This window comes from Dysidea avara, chromosome 5 (genome assembly GCF_963678975.1).
Source record: "Dysidea avara chromosome 5, odDysAvar1.4, whole genome shotgun sequence".
Taxonomy (NCBI): Eukaryota; Metazoa; Porifera; class Demospongiae; order Dictyoceratida; family Dysideidae; genus Dysidea; species Dysidea avara.
In genome coordinates this window covers 20581240-20601031 of record NC_089276.1, presented here as the reverse complement: position 1 = coordinate 20601031, position 19792 = coordinate 20581240, and the positions used below count along the sequence as shown (strand labels likewise).

General features: G+C 37.1%; 1 protein-coding gene and 2 long non-coding RNA genes across 3 annotated transcripts in view; 2 read left to right on the top strand and 1 right to left on the bottom strand.

The window, feature by feature from the left end:
* The window catches only part of LOC136255764 (uncharacterized), a 29324-nt gene extending 13225 nt beyond the window's left edge, over positions 1-16099 (top strand). The window contains exon 3 of the long non-coding RNA XR_010701099.1: positions 15857-16099. This is a non-coding gene — a long non-coding RNA (uncharacterized lncRNA). The remainder of the gene's footprint in view (positions 1-15856) is intronic.
* LOC136255763 (uncharacterized) lies at positions 5061-19363 on the bottom strand. Its single transcript, XM_066048646.1, has 6 exons — positions 18970-19363; positions 14221-14789; positions 9220-9275; positions 8551-8658; positions 6846-7186; positions 5061-5555 (listed from the first exon to the last, which is right to left on the bottom strand). The coding sequence occupies exons 1-6, from the start codon at positions 19300-19302 to the stop codon at positions 5154-5156; spliced, it is 1809 nt and encodes a 602-aa protein (XP_065904718.1). The 5' UTR covers positions 19303-19363; the 3' UTR covers positions 5061-5153.
* LOC136255765 (uncharacterized) lies at positions 8379-14723 on the top strand. Its single transcript, XR_010701100.1, has 2 exons — positions 8379-9315; positions 14315-14723. It is a non-coding gene; the product is annotated as an uncharacterized lncRNA (long non-coding RNA).
* Positions 19364-19792: the final 429 nt, after the last annotated feature.

Genomic DNA, 19792 nt, shown 5'->3' with positions numbered 1-19792 from the left:
TCCTTTTTTAAACTTATAATTATATGCTATATTGGTATAAATTTTATGGTTTCAAGGGAGTAGTTAACTTTCAATGTTGATGACTTAGCTAGTCTATATACCTAATCTACGACAGCTATAGCCCATCAATTCACAGGCCATCAATGTGGGTCTCTGGTAGGATAGGTAACAAAATATTATTTGACTGCTCTATTAGAGTATTTTACTACAGGTGCTTGCTCTATTAGAGTGTTTCGATCATTTTAGAGGAAGAATCCAACAATGCTGCAAAAAAACATTGTGCTATAAAATCCAACCTTATTATGGCATGATGGCCTTCAACAGGCATTTTCTGCTGGTTGTTCCCATTTCTGCTCTCCGTTCCCGTCCTCTTCCTGTTTTCCTATAATCAAGACACAGTAGTGTGTCGTGCGGCCCAAGAAGCTGGCGTGCCACCCGTGAGTATAACAGGAAGAAAGAAAATGTAATTTTCACACCTATGTAGCTCTGTGATCCCTAATCCGATTGGCACCAAATTTGCTAGGGAGGTGCTGGCCAGTAAGGGGAGTCTACACACCAAATTTGAAGAAAATCACTCCAGCCATTTCCTAGATATGAGCGAACAAAATTTCGTTTTAATTTCTTTGTTTTTTTCTTCTTCTACTTCTTCATTTCGTACACTTCGCAAAATCCGCCATAAAACACGAATGCGTGCTCGGATCGGGCGGAAATTTGGCACACTTAAAGGGCTCATGAAGGCGGATCTGTGTACCAACTTTGGTAGGAATCCGATGAACATTCACGGAGTTATGACCAATTATTTGCGTAAAATAAGGTCGAAGGTCTGTCACGCCTACAGGGTAAACTCCTTTGAGGAATCAGTTGAAAATTGATATGTAGATGGAGCAACCATCGTAGGAGTGCCTTTTTGTGGTTTGAAAAGAATCGGGATAAAGACCACGGAGATATGACACAAAACCCAACCTGTGTCAAAATTATGCAATCGATTTTTATGAATAAAAAACTATTAGTTTTCGTGTCTACCATGCAAACCGCTTAGAGCAATGAGCTGAAAATCAGTATGTAGCTGGAATAATCATCATAGAAAGTTCTTCCAGTAGTACAGAAGAATTGGATAACAAACCACTGAGTTATGATTTGAAAGGCAACTACGTGTAGCAAATGCAAGATCGAGATACTCTAATAGAACAGTCACCCTAATAAAGCATTCAGCTGCATTTATAATTTACTCAATTATATTACATTGCAAATTATTCTGTAGGGAATTCAGTTACAAACAAGTCACCCTGTAGTCAGATCAGCCAGAAGAAGGTACCTAATAGAGAGTTCAGCTACAAAGAAACCATCATGTAGAGAGTTCAGCTAGAAGAAGTTACCTTGTAGAGAGTTCAGCTGCAAACAAATCTCCCTGTAGAGAGTTTAGTTAGAAGAAGTTACCTTGTAGAGAGTTCAGCTACAAAGAAACCATTCTGTAAAGAGCTCAGCTGCAAACAAATCACCTGTACAGAGTTCAGCTACAAACAAATCACCCAGTAGAAAGATCAGCTAGAAGAAGTCACCTTGAAGAGAGTTCAGCTGCAAAGAAACCACAATGTAGGGAGTTCAGCTAGAAGAAGTTACCTTGTAGAGAGTTCAGCTACAAAGAAACCATCATGAAGAGAGTTTTGCTGCAAACAAATCTCCCTGTAGAGAGTTTAGTTAGAAGAATTTACCTTGTAGAGAGTTCAGCTACAAAGAAAACATTCTGTAAAGAGCTCAGCTGCAAACAAATCACCTGTACAGAATTCAGCTACAAACAAATCACCCTGTAGAGAGATCAGCTAGAAGAAATTATCTTGTAGATAGTTCAGCTACAAGCAAATCACTCTGTAGAGAGATCAGCTAGAAGAAGTTACCTTGTAGAGAGTTCAGCTCCAAATTTAAAGAAACCATCATGTGGAGAGTTCAGCTGCAAACAAATCACCTATAGAGAGTTCAGCTACAAAGAAACCACCATGTAGGGAGTTCAGCTAGAAGAAGTTACCTTGTAGAGAGTTCAGCTACAAAGAAGCCATCATGAAGAGAGTTCAGCTACAAACAAATCACCCTGTAGAGAGATCAGCTAGAAGAAGTTACCTTGTAGAGAGTTCAGCTACAAAGAAACCACCATATAGAGAGTTCAGCTGCAAACAAATCACCCTGTAGAAAAATCAGATACAAACAAATCACCCTGTAGAAAGATCAGCTAGAAGAAGTCACCTTGTATAGAGTTCAGCTACAAAGAAACCACCATGTAGGGAGTTCAGCTAGAAGAAGTTACCTTGTAGAGAGTTCAGCTACAAAGAAACCATCATGAAGAGAGTTCAGCTGCAAACAAATCTCCCTGTAGAGAGTTCAGTTAGAAGAAGTTACCTTGTAGAGAGTTCAGCTACAAAGAAACCATCATGAAGAGATTTCAGCTACAAACAAATCACCCTGTAGAGAGATCAGCTAGAAGAAATTACCTTGTAGAGAGTTCAGCTACAGTAAAAAGAAACCACCATGTAGAGAGTTCAGCTGCAAACAAATCACCCTGTAGAAACTTCTGCCACAAACAAATTGCCCTGTAGAAAGATCAGTTAGAAGAAGTTATCTTGTAGAGAGTTCAGCTACAAAGAAACCACCATGTAGAGAGTTCAGATAGAAGAAAATACCTTGTAGAGAGTTCAGCTACAAAGAAACCATCATCTAGATAGTTCGGCTGCAAACAAATCACCTGTAGAGAGTTCAGCTACAAACAAATCTCCCTGTAGAGAGATCAGTTAGAAGAACTTACCTTTTAGAGAGTTCAGCTACAAAGAAACCATTCTGTAAAGAGCTCAGCAGCAAAAAAAATCACCTGAACAGAATCCAGCTACAAATAAATCACCCTGTAGAGAGAACAGCTAGAAGAAGTTACCTTGAAGAGTGTTCAGTTACAAAGAAACTACCATGGACAGTTCTGTAATAAATATATGTATTATATATATAATTTGTACATTTACTGATAAAATCAGAAATATTTAAGGTACATCTGCTTCATCGTTTCTTCTTCCTGTGGTAAAGAAAAAAAGATAGGTTTAAAAAGTCCCAAAGCAGGCCATAGGCCGGCTTTGGGGTATACAAATACAAAAAGAAGTGAAATCTAATCCAAAACAGCCAAGCTGTAAAAAAAGTGTGCGGCCCTCAAAAAGGCTATGGTGAAAAAAGATGTGAAATCCAAGGTGGCGGCCAAGAAATGGCTGTGATGGTAGGCTAATGGTAAAAATTTTAATAACGACAATTCAGGTGAATTTTGTGCCAATTGACCAAGCGGCACCAAAGTTCACCTGAATTGTTGTTATTAAAATTTTTACCATTAACCTACCATCACAGGCATTTCTTGGCCGCCACCTTGGATTTCACATCTTTTTTCCCCATAGCCTTTTTGAGGGCCGCACACTTTTTTTACAGCTTCAGCTTCAGTCAGCTTGGCTGTTTTGGATTAGATATATAATACATATATTTATTACAGAACTGTCCATGGTGGTTTCTTTGTAACTGAACACTCTTCAGGGTAACTTCTTCTAGCTGTTCTCTCTACAGGGTGATTTATTTGTAGCTGGATTCTGTACAGGTGATTTTTTTACTGCTGAGCTCTTTACAGAATGGTTTCTTTGTAGCTGAACTCTCTACAAGGTAACTTCTTCTAACTGATCTCTCTACAGGGAGATTTGTTTGTAGCTGAACTCTCTACAGGTGATTTGTTTGCAGCTGAACTATCTAGATGATGGTTTCTTTGTAGCTGAACTCTCTACAAGGTAATTTCTTCTAGCTGAACCCTCTACATGGTGGTTTCTTTGTAGCTGAACTCTCTACAAGATAACTTCTTCTAACTGATCTTTCTACAGGCAATTTGTTTGTGGCAGAATTTTCTATATACAGGGTGATTTCTTTGCAGCTGAACTCTCTACATGGTGGTTTCTTTTTACTGTAGCTGAACTCTCTACAAGGTAACTTCTTCTAACTGAACTCTCTACAGGGAGATTTGTTTGCAGCTGAACTCTCTTCATGATGGTTTCTTTGTAGCTGAACTCTCTACAAGGTAACTTCTTCTAGCTGAACTCCCTACATGGTGGTTTCTGTGTAGCTGAACTCTCTACAGGTGATTTGTTTGCAGCTGAACTCTCCACATGATGGTTTCTTTAAATTTGTAGCTGAACTCTCTACAAGGTAACTTCTTCTAGCTGATCTCTCTACAGGGTGATTTGTTTGTAGCTGAACTATCTACAAGATAATTTCTTCTCCCACTAGGAGAACATGTTGCTATATTCAATGAAGGCTAGTAGTTAGATTACTGTTAATACAGTATATGTCTTCCAAATTATTGGTAATGATGGGGAAAATACCATGTAAACATGAAGATTGCTAAATATAAGAAATGCAAATAGCTTATAGTATGTGCTATGGTATTAGCTATTTTCATAAATTAGGTATCAACTTTTTATATGAAAAATTAGGGTTGTAAGAATACTGTGTTAGCTAATTAGTGATATAAGTGAAAAACCTCTTTCAAGACATCCCTGAATATATAGTTGCCAAACTTTTTACAAAGACTATCTATACTCATTGTCCTAACATAATGACATTAGTACACCAGGGCACCTCTTTACATAATTATTCTCCAACATAGTGCCTATATTTGAGGGATTCTATGCCACTACTACATTTTTAATAAATGATTATAAATCTGCAATAGTATAAGTGTAACTAGAAATGAAACTAAATTAAACTTCTGGAAGAAAAAAACTACCATAAGAAATTGCTCATTTCTAAAACCAAACCATTCATCACTTTAATGTGATCAGCTGATCATGACCTGGTAAGTATTCCCAATCAGCAGTGGTAACTAGTTGTTCAATACTGACTAAAGACGAAGTTCGTATAGGTAGTATTGGAACACTATTTTTGCTGTGTGACTCAGTAAGTATTCCCAACCAGCAGTGGTAATACAGTTGTACTATTAATAGTCTTCAATATTACACATTAAGAGCATTTACACATAAGAATATTGGTAGCAACTATTTCTAGGATAATAATAAAATTCATGTTTATTAAAATATTGAGGTAGCTATAAGAAAATATAAACATGTTAGATAAGTATGTACATATTAATGTTAAGTAAAAAATCTCCGTAGAAACCTTTTGATGTCATAGTACTGTAGGACGTAAGTCAGATTGCTCAAAGTAATGGAGCACAATAACATTAGAGCAGCTAAGTCTAGGAAATAGCTTGCACGGTATACATCTTCTAATTCATCTTGGTGAACATCACATTCAGGTCTGTACCCAGCAATGGAACAAGTGAAGTAATTTTGTAGTTGCTCAACTGTAGAGTTCGCTGATAGTAGTATATCAGTGAAATGTGCTAAAAGGACGAATATAACTAATATGTAGTACCAGAATAGAACAAACAGTTTGGTCTCTGGAGTTGAAAAACCAGTCCAGAAACTTTTAAGCAACACAAGAATATCTTTTGGATTGCATGAGTATTCTTCTTGTGATCTAGCTGCATTCATCTGTAAAATTGAATACAATATAATTATTATCACTAGAATTGTTCAATAGTATGCTTCAATACCATGATAGTTATGCATGACAAATTGTGTTGTGAACCGGTATGGAAAAACCAATTATTAACCGGTATTGTCTAGGTCAAGCCAATTATTGGCTAAGAAGCCTTTTAACCAGTTTTGCCCACCCACTTGGTAAACCATAAATTACCCCTGCTGACAAGTGTTAAACATCACAAGATAACCTGTGTAAATATGTGCTTGTAATAGCTGTTATTGTAAGGCAGGATGTTGATGGTCATTTTGGTACCACCCTAAGGCTTCCAAAAGGCATGTTTAGTGCCATAATGTCTGCTAATTTACAATCAGACAATAACTGGTCAATATCCAATTATTCACCTTCCAATAACCGGTTTTAGTAAACTCTGCAGGTTCACAGCACTAATGACAAAGCCAGTTTATGGTTGGCTTTGGGCATATATTAAAACTAAGTGAAATCCACGCAAAAACAGCCAAGCTATATAAAAGGGTATGGCCTTCAAAAAGCCTGGGTGAAACAAGTTGAAAAGTGGTGACAATGAAATAGCTGCAATGATGTTGATGATAATCAATGCGTTAAATTTATTATTATCCACATCATTGCAGCCATTTCATGGCCACCACCTTTGATTTCACAACTTTTTTCACCCAGGCGTTTTGAAGGCCACACCCTTTTATACAGCAGCTTGGCTGTTTTTGCGTGGATATTATTAGCTCAATTTATCAATATTTCCTGACTGCTGTATTAGAGTAAGTGACTGCTCTATTAGAGTATCTTGATCATTTTCTGCGAAGTGTGAATAATCAGCAGAAACAGTTAACATTACACATTTTCATATGAATGCAGTAATGTGTCCATATTTTGTTACATCTTTGGCACACACATAGCAGATTTTAATTAAAATTCTTGAAAATAGCTATGCTGGCATTGCTAACCTATTATGCTCGCAATTATGCCGGCATAATTGGCCCAAGCCTATATCTATCTTTTTCTTCCTTTTCAACAGCACAACATAGCTTTGTAAGACTTTATGCATCAATTTTATTAAAATTTATTGCTTCACACATGCAGTGACATGGCCTATTGCTGATTGTTCTAATAGGATGTGACTGCTCTATTAGAGTATCACTATTACTAGTACACTGTCTTGACAAGCGTTGTTTTACTGTAGCTAACATTGAATACATATGTATGTGGAATTAGTATCTGCATACAGTGTGACTACAGGACATACCAAAAAAGTACTGTACACTTACTCGACGTAAAATCCAAAACGTTGTAAGTAACATACTCAAACCAATTGTAGCTCCAATTGCAATTGGCAATGTGAATGTATAAAAGAAAACATTAGAGTCAATAGGAAGACACAAATCTGGTGGAAATCTGTCAATCTGGTAGCCTGAAGTACCAGCAATAATAGCACCAGGAAGAGATCCCAATACTAGTACAATTGTCACTTCTATAGCATGACATTTTGTAGCATGATTCTCCATAAACATCTTGGCCTTTAGTGGAAATGCCAATGCAAAAAGCAAGTGTCCTAAATGAAATAGCCAGAAACCCAAGAAGTAGAGAAATCCCGTTTGTACAATGAATCCTATAAATTGACAACACCCACAACAGTGAACAACTATATAACACCAGTCCTATACCATTATGTATGTAACACATGTAACATCAATGTTTGGAGTCAGCCCTGGCCTGGCCTATTACACTCAAATTTTTACCCACTATGCTTTTGAACAGTTCTCAGCCTATTATGCTCACATTATTATGCTTTCAAAATCAAGATTATGACCCAGAACTGACTGTTTTTTTAAAATATGATCAGTTTTCCTGACTGCTGTATTAGAGTATCTCAATCTTAGTTCTGCAAAGTGTGTGTAGCCAGCCAAGAAACAGTTCACCTAGTGTTTTGAGTAATACAGCACTCCCTTGATTATTCAAACCTCTATTATTCAAACACTTGGTTATCCGAACAGTAGAAACGATTGCTCTATTAGGATGTTCTGTCTAAGATGTATGTTCTATTTGAGTATTTGAATATATGAATCGGCTTCAATTATACGAACGTTTGATTATCTAACATACCTTGGTCCCAAGGGAGTTGGATAATTGAGGGAGCACTGTATTCATGCATTTGAAACAGGTCTTTTTGTAGGGTGAGATCTTTAATGCTATAACAATAAGAATTGTGTTCATTATTTGCTTTTTCTGGCACATGCATTGCACGTTTTAATTAGATTTTTAAAACTTTTGCTATTATGCTGGTGTTGTGCTTGATGCTTTTGATTACCTATTAAGCTTTAAATTATGCTGGCACAACCAGTTAGGGTCTAGTTTGGATAGACTTTGCAGTAAAACTGTTCTGTGTCATAAAAGTAATGCATGTACATAAGTACAATTAACGTCATTAATACCGTATAGAGGCAAATTTTGGTGGGGATAAACTTTGGCAAATAGCCAGCTAAATTACATTTGGCGAAATAAAATTTGGCGAATTCAAGCTCAGTCTTTGGCTATTAAGATGCTATTCTCAGGCGCTACTATTTACTCTTGAGTAAACCCATGAGACTAAAGCATGCAGTCTTATTAAAGCACACCTTGTTTATTTTTGAGACTTAATAGCATTGGCCACTATAATGAGATGGAAAAATGGCCACTAAGTGAGATTTATAGTTTGCCATCATCTGGCAGAAATGACATAATTATATTGGATAAAATTTACAGAAAAAAGACTGACACTTTCTTAAAATAATACATTCAAATATTCAAATGAAGCAATCAAAGTTCCTTAGAACATAAAAATATAGTTGAAATGCTTATATTCTGGTACATTTTACAGCTTCTGTGGGACTGTAGCTCCCATAGATTCCATACATAATAATGAATTAGTCAACCCCCTATTCACATCAACAACTTCTGCCACCACCTTCACTTATAGAAACCAGTTGTACTCACCTTGTGTTAAACAGTATCTTGTTGGAGACTGCAGTGCCTCGAGCAAATTGTGATCGGAGCAGAGAAACTTTGAGGAGCCAATTGATAATGGGAGTATGAGCAATATCACTATATAAAAACAAATTAATTAGTTATGGTAAACACTACATATGTGCAGTTTAATCAGATAAGACTACCAGATACATTGTAACTGTGTTGGTCAAGTGTAAAAAAACTATTATGTACTCACAGTTTATGGTGATATTTGGCAGCCTACAAGCACACAATCTCTCACCCTTAAGCACTATGAATATAAATCAAAATAGCTACCAAACACATTGAGTGTGTCATAAATATATTAATTTTGTAAACTTGGGGTGTGAAAGGTAACCATTTTAATATTGAGAGAACTGCAGCAGAACTGTCTTTTAGTGGTATAGGCCTTTGGATAATGTGTTAAACCCATGCATCAGCCAAAAAAGTAAAGTAAAATCTCTACATCAGTTTGCCTGGTCTCGACAATAACAAGCACCCAACCATGATGTCACATTGTCACCTATTTAATACTACATAGTGTCTTGATTCACATGAGATGTAATCATACACTCTAATTCACAATCTGTGCATAAATAGTGTCTCTACATTGTGAACCACTTTACTAAATAATGTGTAAGACAATACTAAACTTACAAATTATAATATCATCAATGGTATTGTAGACAATGTAGATCTGAGGGAAACGAAACCTACAGAGTAAGAAGGTAATAGCTACACACATACAGCAAGGTGAGATGCCATATGAATACAATACACATGACAAACATATATACCAAGATGCACCACACCAAATACATAGGACAGACTATCTAACATGTACCATTACTTATCCACAATGCTCTAAAGGGCTTTAGTATTCTGAAATGTTCAGGGGGCTAGTCAAGAATGTAACAAACTTAGAAGGGTGGTTGTGGTCTTGTAATGGGCTTAACTTTGTGAAAAATGCTATCAAAAATTACACAAAAATCAAACAGACAGTTATTGATGTAGCTAGAAATATGCACTCTGGACAGACAATTAACTTAAACTATGATATCTTTGGTGTCTAATTTTATTCATGGTTGTACTTATTTAGAGTTTTAGTTTTTTAGCTATTTTTAGTAGGTCTAGAACTTTCTCCCTGTAGTACTATATAAACAGATGTGTGCTTGTAAAATTTAGTGCAGTTACTTGAATTATTTTGTGTTGTTTAAACTTTTGAGCCATCCGCTAGCGCTACATGCTAACAGGTTATGGGCCCAGTCCTAGTTGAGTATTAGTTTGAAGTAGAGAGACATTTCCTGGTATTATTTGAACTGTTTTACCTACTTCGTTACTATGGCTGAGTCTAAGATTGCTACTGCTGTTGTTCCATTAAATGGCACCAACTATCCCACCTGGAAGATACAGTGTAAGATGGCTCTGATGAAAGAAGGCTTGTGGAAAATAGTAACTGGAGAAGAAGTTGCACCTACTGGCAATGCTGCAGAACAATCAAAATTTGCTGCAAGAAGAGATAGAGCTCTGTTCTGTCTGTGGATACTTCGCTCCTGTATCTCATAAGCGATCCAACTGATCCTGTTGTTGTTTGGGGAAAGTTAGCAGGACAATTTGAGAAGAAAACTTGGGCAACAAGACTTGACCTACGCCGCAAACTTCACTCCCTTCAATTGAAGGATGGAGAATCAGCACAGTCACATATAAAAGTTATGACTGAACTATTTGACTCACTTTCTGTTGCTGGAGAAACTGTTTCAGAGGAGGATTGTGTTGTGTACCTCCTTGCAAGCCTGCCAGAGTCTTACAATGTTTTGGTAACTGCACTCGAAGCAAATGAAGGTGTGCCAAAGTTTGAAGTTGTTACAGAACGTATTCTGCGCCAAGAGAGAAAGTCAAAGGATAAACCTCCAACTGCAGATGGTGCATTCGTGTCACAGAAACATTTTAGAAAAAGACCAATGAGATGTAACCATTGTGGGCGACTGGGGCACATCAGAAAGTACTGCCGTGACCTAATTAAAGTAGAGAAGGAGCGTCAGAAGGAGAAAGATGAAAAGAAAAAGACTCACAAAGCAGCTCCAGTATCTGTACATGCCAAAAGTTCAGACAGTGAAAGTTCTGGATTGATTGCAAGCCATGCATTGTCAGCATTAAGCCAAAATGAGAAATGTGCCTGGATTGTTGACTCAGGAGCTACATGTCACATGTGTCATGATAAAAAGAGTTTTACAGCCCTCTATCAAATAAAAGAACCAATAGATGTGGTTTTGGGAGATGGACATTCTCTCACAGCTACTGGAAGAGGGAAAGTGGTTTTAGAAGTGACATTACCAAATGGTGAGTCAAAGTCTTGTACATTACATGATGTTCTCTATGTGCCAAAACTTGCATATAATTTAATCAGTGTGACCAAAGCCTCTCAGACAGGCAAAGTGGTAAAGTTTACAAAGTCAGCTTACTATATACTAGACAGAAACCACAAGATTGTTGCCAAGGCTGCCAAAGTAGGAAGTCTTTACCAACTTGACCACAAACCTAACCATGAAAGAGTCAATGTTGCTAAACAACCTGAAACAAAAGAAGATTTGTGGCACAAACGTTATGGTCACCTTGGTATGAGTAGCCTTCAAAAGTTAGCAAACAAAAATCTTGTTGATGGCTTTGATTTTAATTTGTCTCAAGACCTTACCTTTTGTGAAGCCTGTCCTCAAGGAAAACAGCACCGAAACAAGTTTACCCCCAGTAGTAGAAGGGCAGATCAGTTATTAGAGCTTGTTCACAGTGATGTGTGTGGGAAAATGAATGAGAAATCACTAGGTGGTGCAGAATATTTTCTGACATTTATTGATGATAAGACACGATATGTATGGGTATATTGTCTACAGCGAAAAGACCAAGTCTTTGAGTGAATGGCAAGTAATGGCAGAGAGATTCACTGGTCAAAAGCTGAAAGCTATACGCACAGACAATGGAGGAGAATTTACCTCCACTGAGTTTGAAGCACACCTACGAGCAGAAGGAGTAAAACATGAGCTTACAATACCGAAAAACCCAGAACAAAATGGTGTGGCTGAACGTATGAACAGAACCCTTGTTGAGACTGTTAGGTCAATGCTGTCTTGTGCCAACTTACCACACAAATTCTGGGGTGAAGCTCTCTCAACTGCAGCTTATCTGCGTAACCGAAGCCCTACCAAAGTAGTAAAAGGGATGACCCCATATGAGGCCTGGACTGGGGAAAAACCCAAAGTTGATCACTTGAGAATTTTTGGGTGCCAAGCTTTTGTACATGTTCCTAAAGATGAGAGAAAGAAACTAGATTCAAAATCTAGGAAGTGTGTTCTGATGGGTTATGGCACTACTACTAAAGGTTACAGGTTGTATGATCCACTTAAGAAAAAGGTAATGTTTAGTCGAGATGTTATTTTCAATGAACAGAAATGTGGTCTTGAAGATTCAATTCAACATGAGCCAAAGATATATGTGTGTCTAGAGTACTCAGACGAGCCAACAGATACTACCACTTCATCTGAACCTCCACTGCTGAGACGTCCTGAGCGTGAAAGAAAACAGACTGAATTCTATGGACAACGATGCAATGTGACAGATTTCAAGGAGCCCAAATCAGTTAGTGAGGCACAAACAAACCAGAAGTGGCTTGATGCCATGGAAAATGAAATTGGGTCTCTTCATGACAACAATGTATGGGAACTTGTAGAATTACCAGAAGATCGAAAGGCAGTGGGAAGCAAATGGGTGTTTAAAGTGAAGACAAATGCTGATGGCTCTATTGAGAGATGCAAGGCTCGTCTAGTTGCTCAGGGGTATTCTCAACTAGAAGGGCTCGACTATGATGAAACTTTTAGCCCAGTAGTAAGATCTGAATCTGTTCGCTCTGTAATTGCTCTTGCCACCATGAATAATTTGAGATTGCACCAGATGGATATCACCACTGCATTCCTCCATGGTGACCTACAAGAGGGAGTATATATGAAGCAACCTGAGGGTTTTGTGGCACAAGGTCAAGAAAATCTAGTTTGTCGACTGAAGAAAAGTATTTACGGACTCAAACAATCTCCTCGGTGTTGGAACCAAGCACTTGATGCACAGCTGAAAGAATTTGGTTTCAAACAGAGTTCCAATGATCCCTGTATTTATGTTTCCACAACCAACAGTTTGCTTTTCTTAGCAGTTTATGTTGACGACATTGTTCTGGCTGGAAAATCACAGCAAACAATTGCAAAAGTCAAAGCTGATCTTGGAAAACATTTTCGAGTGAAAGACATGGGAGAACTCCACTATTTTCTTGGAGTAAATGTGAAGCAAAATTTTGAAGCTGGCAAGATTTGGATTGGTCAACCATCCTATGTTCAGAATGTCTTGGAGAAATTTGGACTACAAAACTGTAAACCTGCTGCTACTCCAGTGGCCACAGGAACAAAGCTGTTGAAAGCTACTGAAGATTCAGAACTGTTTGACACTACTTTGTATCAATCTGCTGTGGGCATGTTGCTGTATCTTTCAGGATGGACCAGACCAGACATCACATTTGCTGTCAGTAATGTTGCCAGATTCTGCTCCAAGCCAACCAAAGAACATTGGGTGGCAGTTAAGCGTATTCTGAGGTATCTGAAGGGCACAATCAATTATGGACTAATGTATTCAAATAATGATGAAAATGACGATACAATAATTGGATACTCAGATGCTGATTGGGCTGGTGATGCAAATGATCGAAAATCTACCTCAGGCTACCTGTTTATGGTGAGTGGAGCACCAGTAAGCTGGAAGAGCAAGAAGCAAACTTGTGTTGCTCTGTCTACAGCTGAAGCTGAGTATGTTGCGCTAGCTTATGCAACACAGGAAATCACTTGGCTAAGAGAACTATTCAAAGATCTCCACAATGAACAAACTAAGCCAACTGTTATTCATGAAGACAATCAAGCAGCCATACGAATAGCAGAGTCACCACAATACCACAGTAAGACCAAGCACATTGATATCAAGTATCACTATGTTCGTGAAAAAGTGGTAGACAGCACTATCAAACTGAGCTATTGTCCAACAAATGAGATGTTAGCTGATATGATGACTAAAGGACTGTCTAAGGACAAGTTAAAATACTTAAGGAAAATGACTGGAGTTATTGAAATGTCTGCCTGTGAGTGAGAAGGAGTGTTGAGAAATATGCACTCTGGACAGACAATTAACTTAAACTATGATATCTTTGGTGTCTAATTTTATTCATGGTTGTACTTATTTAGAGTTTTAGTTTTTTAGCTATTTTTAGTAGGTCTAGAACTTTCTCCCTGTAGTACTATATAAACAGATGTGTGCTTGTAAAATTTAGTGCAGTTACTTGAATTATTTTGTGTTGTTTAAACTTTTGAGCCATCCGCTAGCGCTACATGCTAACAAAATGCATGTGGGAAATTTACACCAAAAATTTGTTCCTGAAATGTTCTCCCTAACACTAATAAACATAAACTTAGACTAAAATTTTATAATTAATTTTTGTGGCTTTTATGAAGTACAGTGGCTTAAAATCTTTAAAATAACAGCAGGGTATTAAAAGATCTGAAATTTTACATAAAATCAATACAACACCTTTTTAATTTGCTTTTTCCAACTACATAATAATAGTGTGTCACTTACATTGTCTTCCTATTCAGAATACAAGTTATTAATGTAATCAATCCTCCAACTATACCAACACCTTGAAACAAAATTTGTAAAATTTTTCCAACAGCCTCATAATCATGAGATAGCAGTGAGAACTCTGAACACACTGGTAGACAAAAAGTATCACAAAACAGATCAAACTGGTCTGGACAAGTGAGCTGAGGAGCTCTTGAGAAAGTCAAGTTACCATCTTCAGTAAAGCTCTGACAGTCTGGAATAGATATGTTGATGAAGTTTTCCAGCAGTCTCCACTCAAGAACACAATCATTGTCACGGATATGTTCACACTCTGCACTCAAGTCTACAGAATCACCTTCACCACACAGTGAATCTGATGCATTACAGAAGAATGGCAGAACAGACGAACTACATTGATCATTTTGTAGTGTTGTACTAACAGCAAGTACTGACTGTGCTAATTGTAATGGTCTTTGTAGACATAGTTGTTGAATTGAATTATCTTGTGTGGTCAGAAATGGAATGTCCGGACACAAGTCATTGAGTCCAACATTAGCCACTAGTGAGAGTACATTTGCATTGACCTATAGATTAGAATGGATACATTACAATTATAGCAATTCAATGCTAGGTGACTACTGTATTTGTCTATTTTTAGTCCAAGCTAGCTGAAACAAGCAATTACAAATGTTGAAATCTAGCAATTACTGTAAGATCCATTCACAGTTCATCATGTTCCTTTATTGTGATACAAATACTACACAGGAATAATAGTTAATTGGATGTTACTTACATTTTACATATGCACATGATAATGCTACAAACACATAGTACAGAAAATACATAGTATTTTCAGGTAATACAGAGGGAAAAAAGGCACAAGCCTGTGAGTCCTGCTCATGTACAAAACAAAACTAAATCATTAAAGATAATAATTTATCAAATTTTAAAGTTGTTTTACTGATTCAAGTTATACTAGTTCATTAAGTAAATTATTCATTGATCTTACATGTATGTAAAAGAAATTACTTCAAATATACTGTATTTCAAGTTACTTGACTGTTCTTGATTTTTCATATAAACGGCAAAGAGCTTCATGTACAGTGCTACTAAATGTTATGGCAGTTGGCCTGAGTAATGGAAGCTTTTGTAGAGAAAATGAAAGCTCATTGAATACAAACAGATCATACAGTAGTGCAAATGTTTCCTGAAAAGTTACAAAGTTTTCTGGTTAAATTTATGACTTCATGTAGTTAATTTTAGGTTCAGTGACTCTGAAATCGTATAATTATACTGATTTCCACAGAAATCACTGCAATCATATACAGTACTGCCTTAGGCGTTTCACCATCCAAAGTTATGGCTTCTGTTGTCACAATGAAGGCTTCAGTGATGTCTATTAAAACTATGAATACTTGAACCTGACATTCATTGTGGTAATGATGCAATCTACCTTACTGAAGCAAAACATTTATTGAAACAAAGAAACAAGGAATTTATAGAAACCAGTCATAATTCAAGGCCATAGCTACTTCAGGCAATATGGTGTATTGATTTTGAATTATCCCCTACATAGATTTTTTTTTAAATGCCTATTTTGTTAAGAAGACAACATGCACATTTCCAGTTTGCAAATGTTTACTTTTTATAGATTTTAATGCAGCACTTGTGTCTGCCAACAAATTGAAATGAAGAGGATTACGTAACACGTACACAACGGTGCTTTGTACTATATGGGATACTAATGTATTTAGTACCTAACAGACATGTCCACTAATAATACAGGTATGCAAAGGCATGATAAAGCACTACAATACACATGGAAATTTGTTTGTACAACTTGTATATGCTGTGTTAATTTTGTTGCTCTTAAAAAATGCTGTTTAATATAATGACCTACGCAATTACTCTATAAAGAGTTTATGTGCTCCTTAGCTTTGCCTTTTTATGCGCCAGAGGCTTTATGTGCTGTGATTTGATAGAATAAATTTTGCTCAACTTGGGAGGCTTCAATACAAGCATCACAACCTCAAAAATAAACTACTGTAAGCTAGAATATTTTACTATAGAGCGGTATCATCCGGTAAATGGAAAATATCACAATATAGCGGTATATAGTACATTTTTCATGTATGTAGTAACTATAGTGGTCAGGTGTAATAACACAGTGGGAAAACCTGTATGTTTCACAATGTAATAATCAGTTGAGCACTTACTTCGGGTGGATTCTTAATCAGCAAGTGTTCTTATATAGAATGATGCCAAGTTTAGTGAATTCTGTTAAGGGTAACACCTTGCTTTTTTGAGGGTTTCCCACAAATTTCTCCAATAGGAAATTGCATGGAGTGCATATTATGTTTAATCAATAGTAAATAAATGTCACTATGGTAATGTTAGAGTATAACCCAGATGGAATTGTATAGAGCAAAGCAAAGGCTTTAATATGTTATTGTATAGTGTGCTGTAGAGATTATGGGTGTTAATTATTGCTTTTGTACTGCATAGCAAGAAAGTTTGGCAGGAGGAAACTTTGGCAAATTTACCGTGATAGGATTTTGGCAAGAAAAAGGTTTGGAGAATTTGTTACAACCTAAAAGGCTGCAGCACATGTTGCTGTCAGACCTTCATTGCTGGTCACTGTAAAGTTTATTGGACAAATCTCTTCATGCACCATTAAGCCTGCTAGACAAAATCTAATAACGTCATCCCCGGATTTTAGTTTGTTGAAACAACGCTCACTCACCAAATTTGCTAAACTTTCTTCACACCAAACTTCTGGCTATACGGACAGTACTTAGTATAAAATACATGTATTTTACATTGACTCCCAATAGCATGTTTTGATATGATAAGGCTTTTGCCATGCACCACAAGCTACATGCCTGGAAGCAACATATTTCTATAAATAAATAAAGCAACCATGAACCTCCCTACAAACAACCACACTTTACAACCTTACCTTTCTACATACATGTTATTCACTTGTTCAGTCTGAATTGGATGAACAAGTTTACTTAATATGTAGTAGCCGGCCATGGCCTGCCATATCTTGTGTACCAGGGTGGTCATAATTTGAATATCATTGTACCAGTTTAAAAAGCATACTATATATACTACAATACTGGCATACTGCTCAGCACTACTATAATGGCCAAATTTGTTGAGCTGAACCTTTATAAAATATGCTAAATTTACATGTAATACACATAAAAGCGCACCAAATCTAGGAGGTAGGACAAATACTTTTGAATTTTGCAGTGTACTGTATTTCCTCAAGTTGCATTCGAATTAACATTTGTCTCAATTATAAGCTGGACAGTTTCCAGCACATTTGGAAACAAATTTCTGGTCCTGAATAGAGGCCCGGGCTATTAATGGAGTCTACTGTTAGTGGTTCCCTTGCTGCTGCTGTTTCTTCAAACTAAAATTAACAATAGTTATATGGGAACAATGTGGAGTCTATGAAAATTATAACCCGAAGGCCCGAAGCTGTAGTGCATGAGCGAAGCTGTAGTTCATGAGCAAAGCTGTAGTGCATGAGCAAAGTGAGGGTGCCAGAGAGTTTATAAATTTCATAGACTCCACATTATACCTGTATAACTGCTTTAGACTCTATTTTTACATTACACTCAGATAACTTACCTCATCCACGACTGTTTCTGCTGTAGGCTCGGCAAAAGCGGCTGGTTTTCTTGCAATAATACTAGCGCCATGGCAACTATGCATGCTCACGTGACAAAATAAGTGTCCTTGTTACGTCACTGAACGTGAAATATGCATACTAATTGGATAAACCTAGATTTTGAGCATATGTTATATTGTGTCTGAAGGCATGGAGTATATAAGAAAACAAGGTGGAGTATATGAGATTTATTACCCACCCAAAACAACCTAAATAGAGGGATTGGTAGTGAGGGATTGGTAGTGATCTGGAACTTACATAGTTCCATTACCATTCCACATGGCCTTGTCCTACCCAAAAGTGCCAAATCTGTGTCAACTAACAATAGAATAAATTTTACACATAAACACAACTGTGTAAACATTGGTTAATAGTAATGTCTAAAAATCTGATAGTTTTGTTCATGGTGGATCTAGCAATGGGATACTACCATGAACATCCCACAATGGTAGGGGTGTCGATTTGTAAAAGTTGATTTTTTGGTTTGCAGACCCTACACATGCATATGGTACTATTCTACAAAAGTGGACGTAACAAGTGGGATAACGAGCAAATTTGTAAGTTGCAAGACAAACCTGTATAGCTTACAGTGAAGCACACTATACTTTTAGTTAGTAGTAAACGTCATGATAATGACAATAATACAGGAATAGCTACAAGGTAAGGTAAGGGGGACCTAGACTCATGGGTACACAACTACATACCTGAAACACAGGTAGCTGGATCCCTGGCAAGACAAAACCATAAAATACAATATACACAATTACAACATTACACACAATTACAACATTACAGTTAAAAGTTCCGTAATATCCCACAATTCTGATGAGCAAGCATTGAAGATCCTACATTGTATAACTATGCCCATTATGTAACAACATTGATCTGTACCACAAAACAAATTTCCTGTTTGTACTAGACAACCAGACACTATACATCTGGTGTGGGTGAAAAAGGAAACTGTGTAGGTGAGAGGAAGTGGTGTCTTTTTCACCCACACAAAATAATTTTTAGCTATAGCTAGCTAACAAGTCACACGTAGTTATGTACAGCATTAGTCATGCATATATGAGGCCACTTACTGAGCAGGTATCAAGATCCACATCAAAATCTCCACTGAATGATGAAATATCAGAAATTGACGGAGAGTTCACATAATATAATATTGTTGGTATTTGTAATAAAGTTATTATCAGTAATATCAAACATATCAAGATGGCCATTTGATATGCGGTTTTGGGATCTCCGCGGACATCGACGCAACCTGTAGCAAGATCTCGAAGTTGAGTTGATCTGAGATCTCTGATTGAATGACATGACAATCTCGACTCCGTTATTGCCTCCAGTTCAATCGCTTCTACCGTTGCATGGTCAGGTGATTCCACGTCTTCCCTCGAAGTCCTCTTCGTTTTCATATTATCGTCACAATAATTATATTGTTTATACTTTAGACCTTTAGACCAACATGTAACCTGCTCGTGGTCAACCGCACTAACTTAATTAAAAGTGGTGTATTACGTACCATTACGTTATTGCATGGATTACGCACACTATAATGACATTATTGTATTACGTATACAATTACGTAGCTACAATATACAGGATCGTGCATGGTGGGCCCAAAGACAAACTCGTAGGCGTAACACATCCGTAGCACTATCAACATCAAAATCTTGTCACAGTTCTACCAAAGCAGCTGAGTAGCTACATGCATGCAGCTAAGTAGTCTGGCGCGGCCGCCCCTTCGCATAAAGAGGAAGGGTCTGGTCACTCTAGCATACAAAATTTGTAGCCTGTTACCGAAAACAGATAACACTAATCAGATCGCGTTGTTGGTAATTACTGAATTTTTGTGACGTTTGTTTATGCACCTATCAATGTTATCCCCCATCTCCCTCCTCCCGG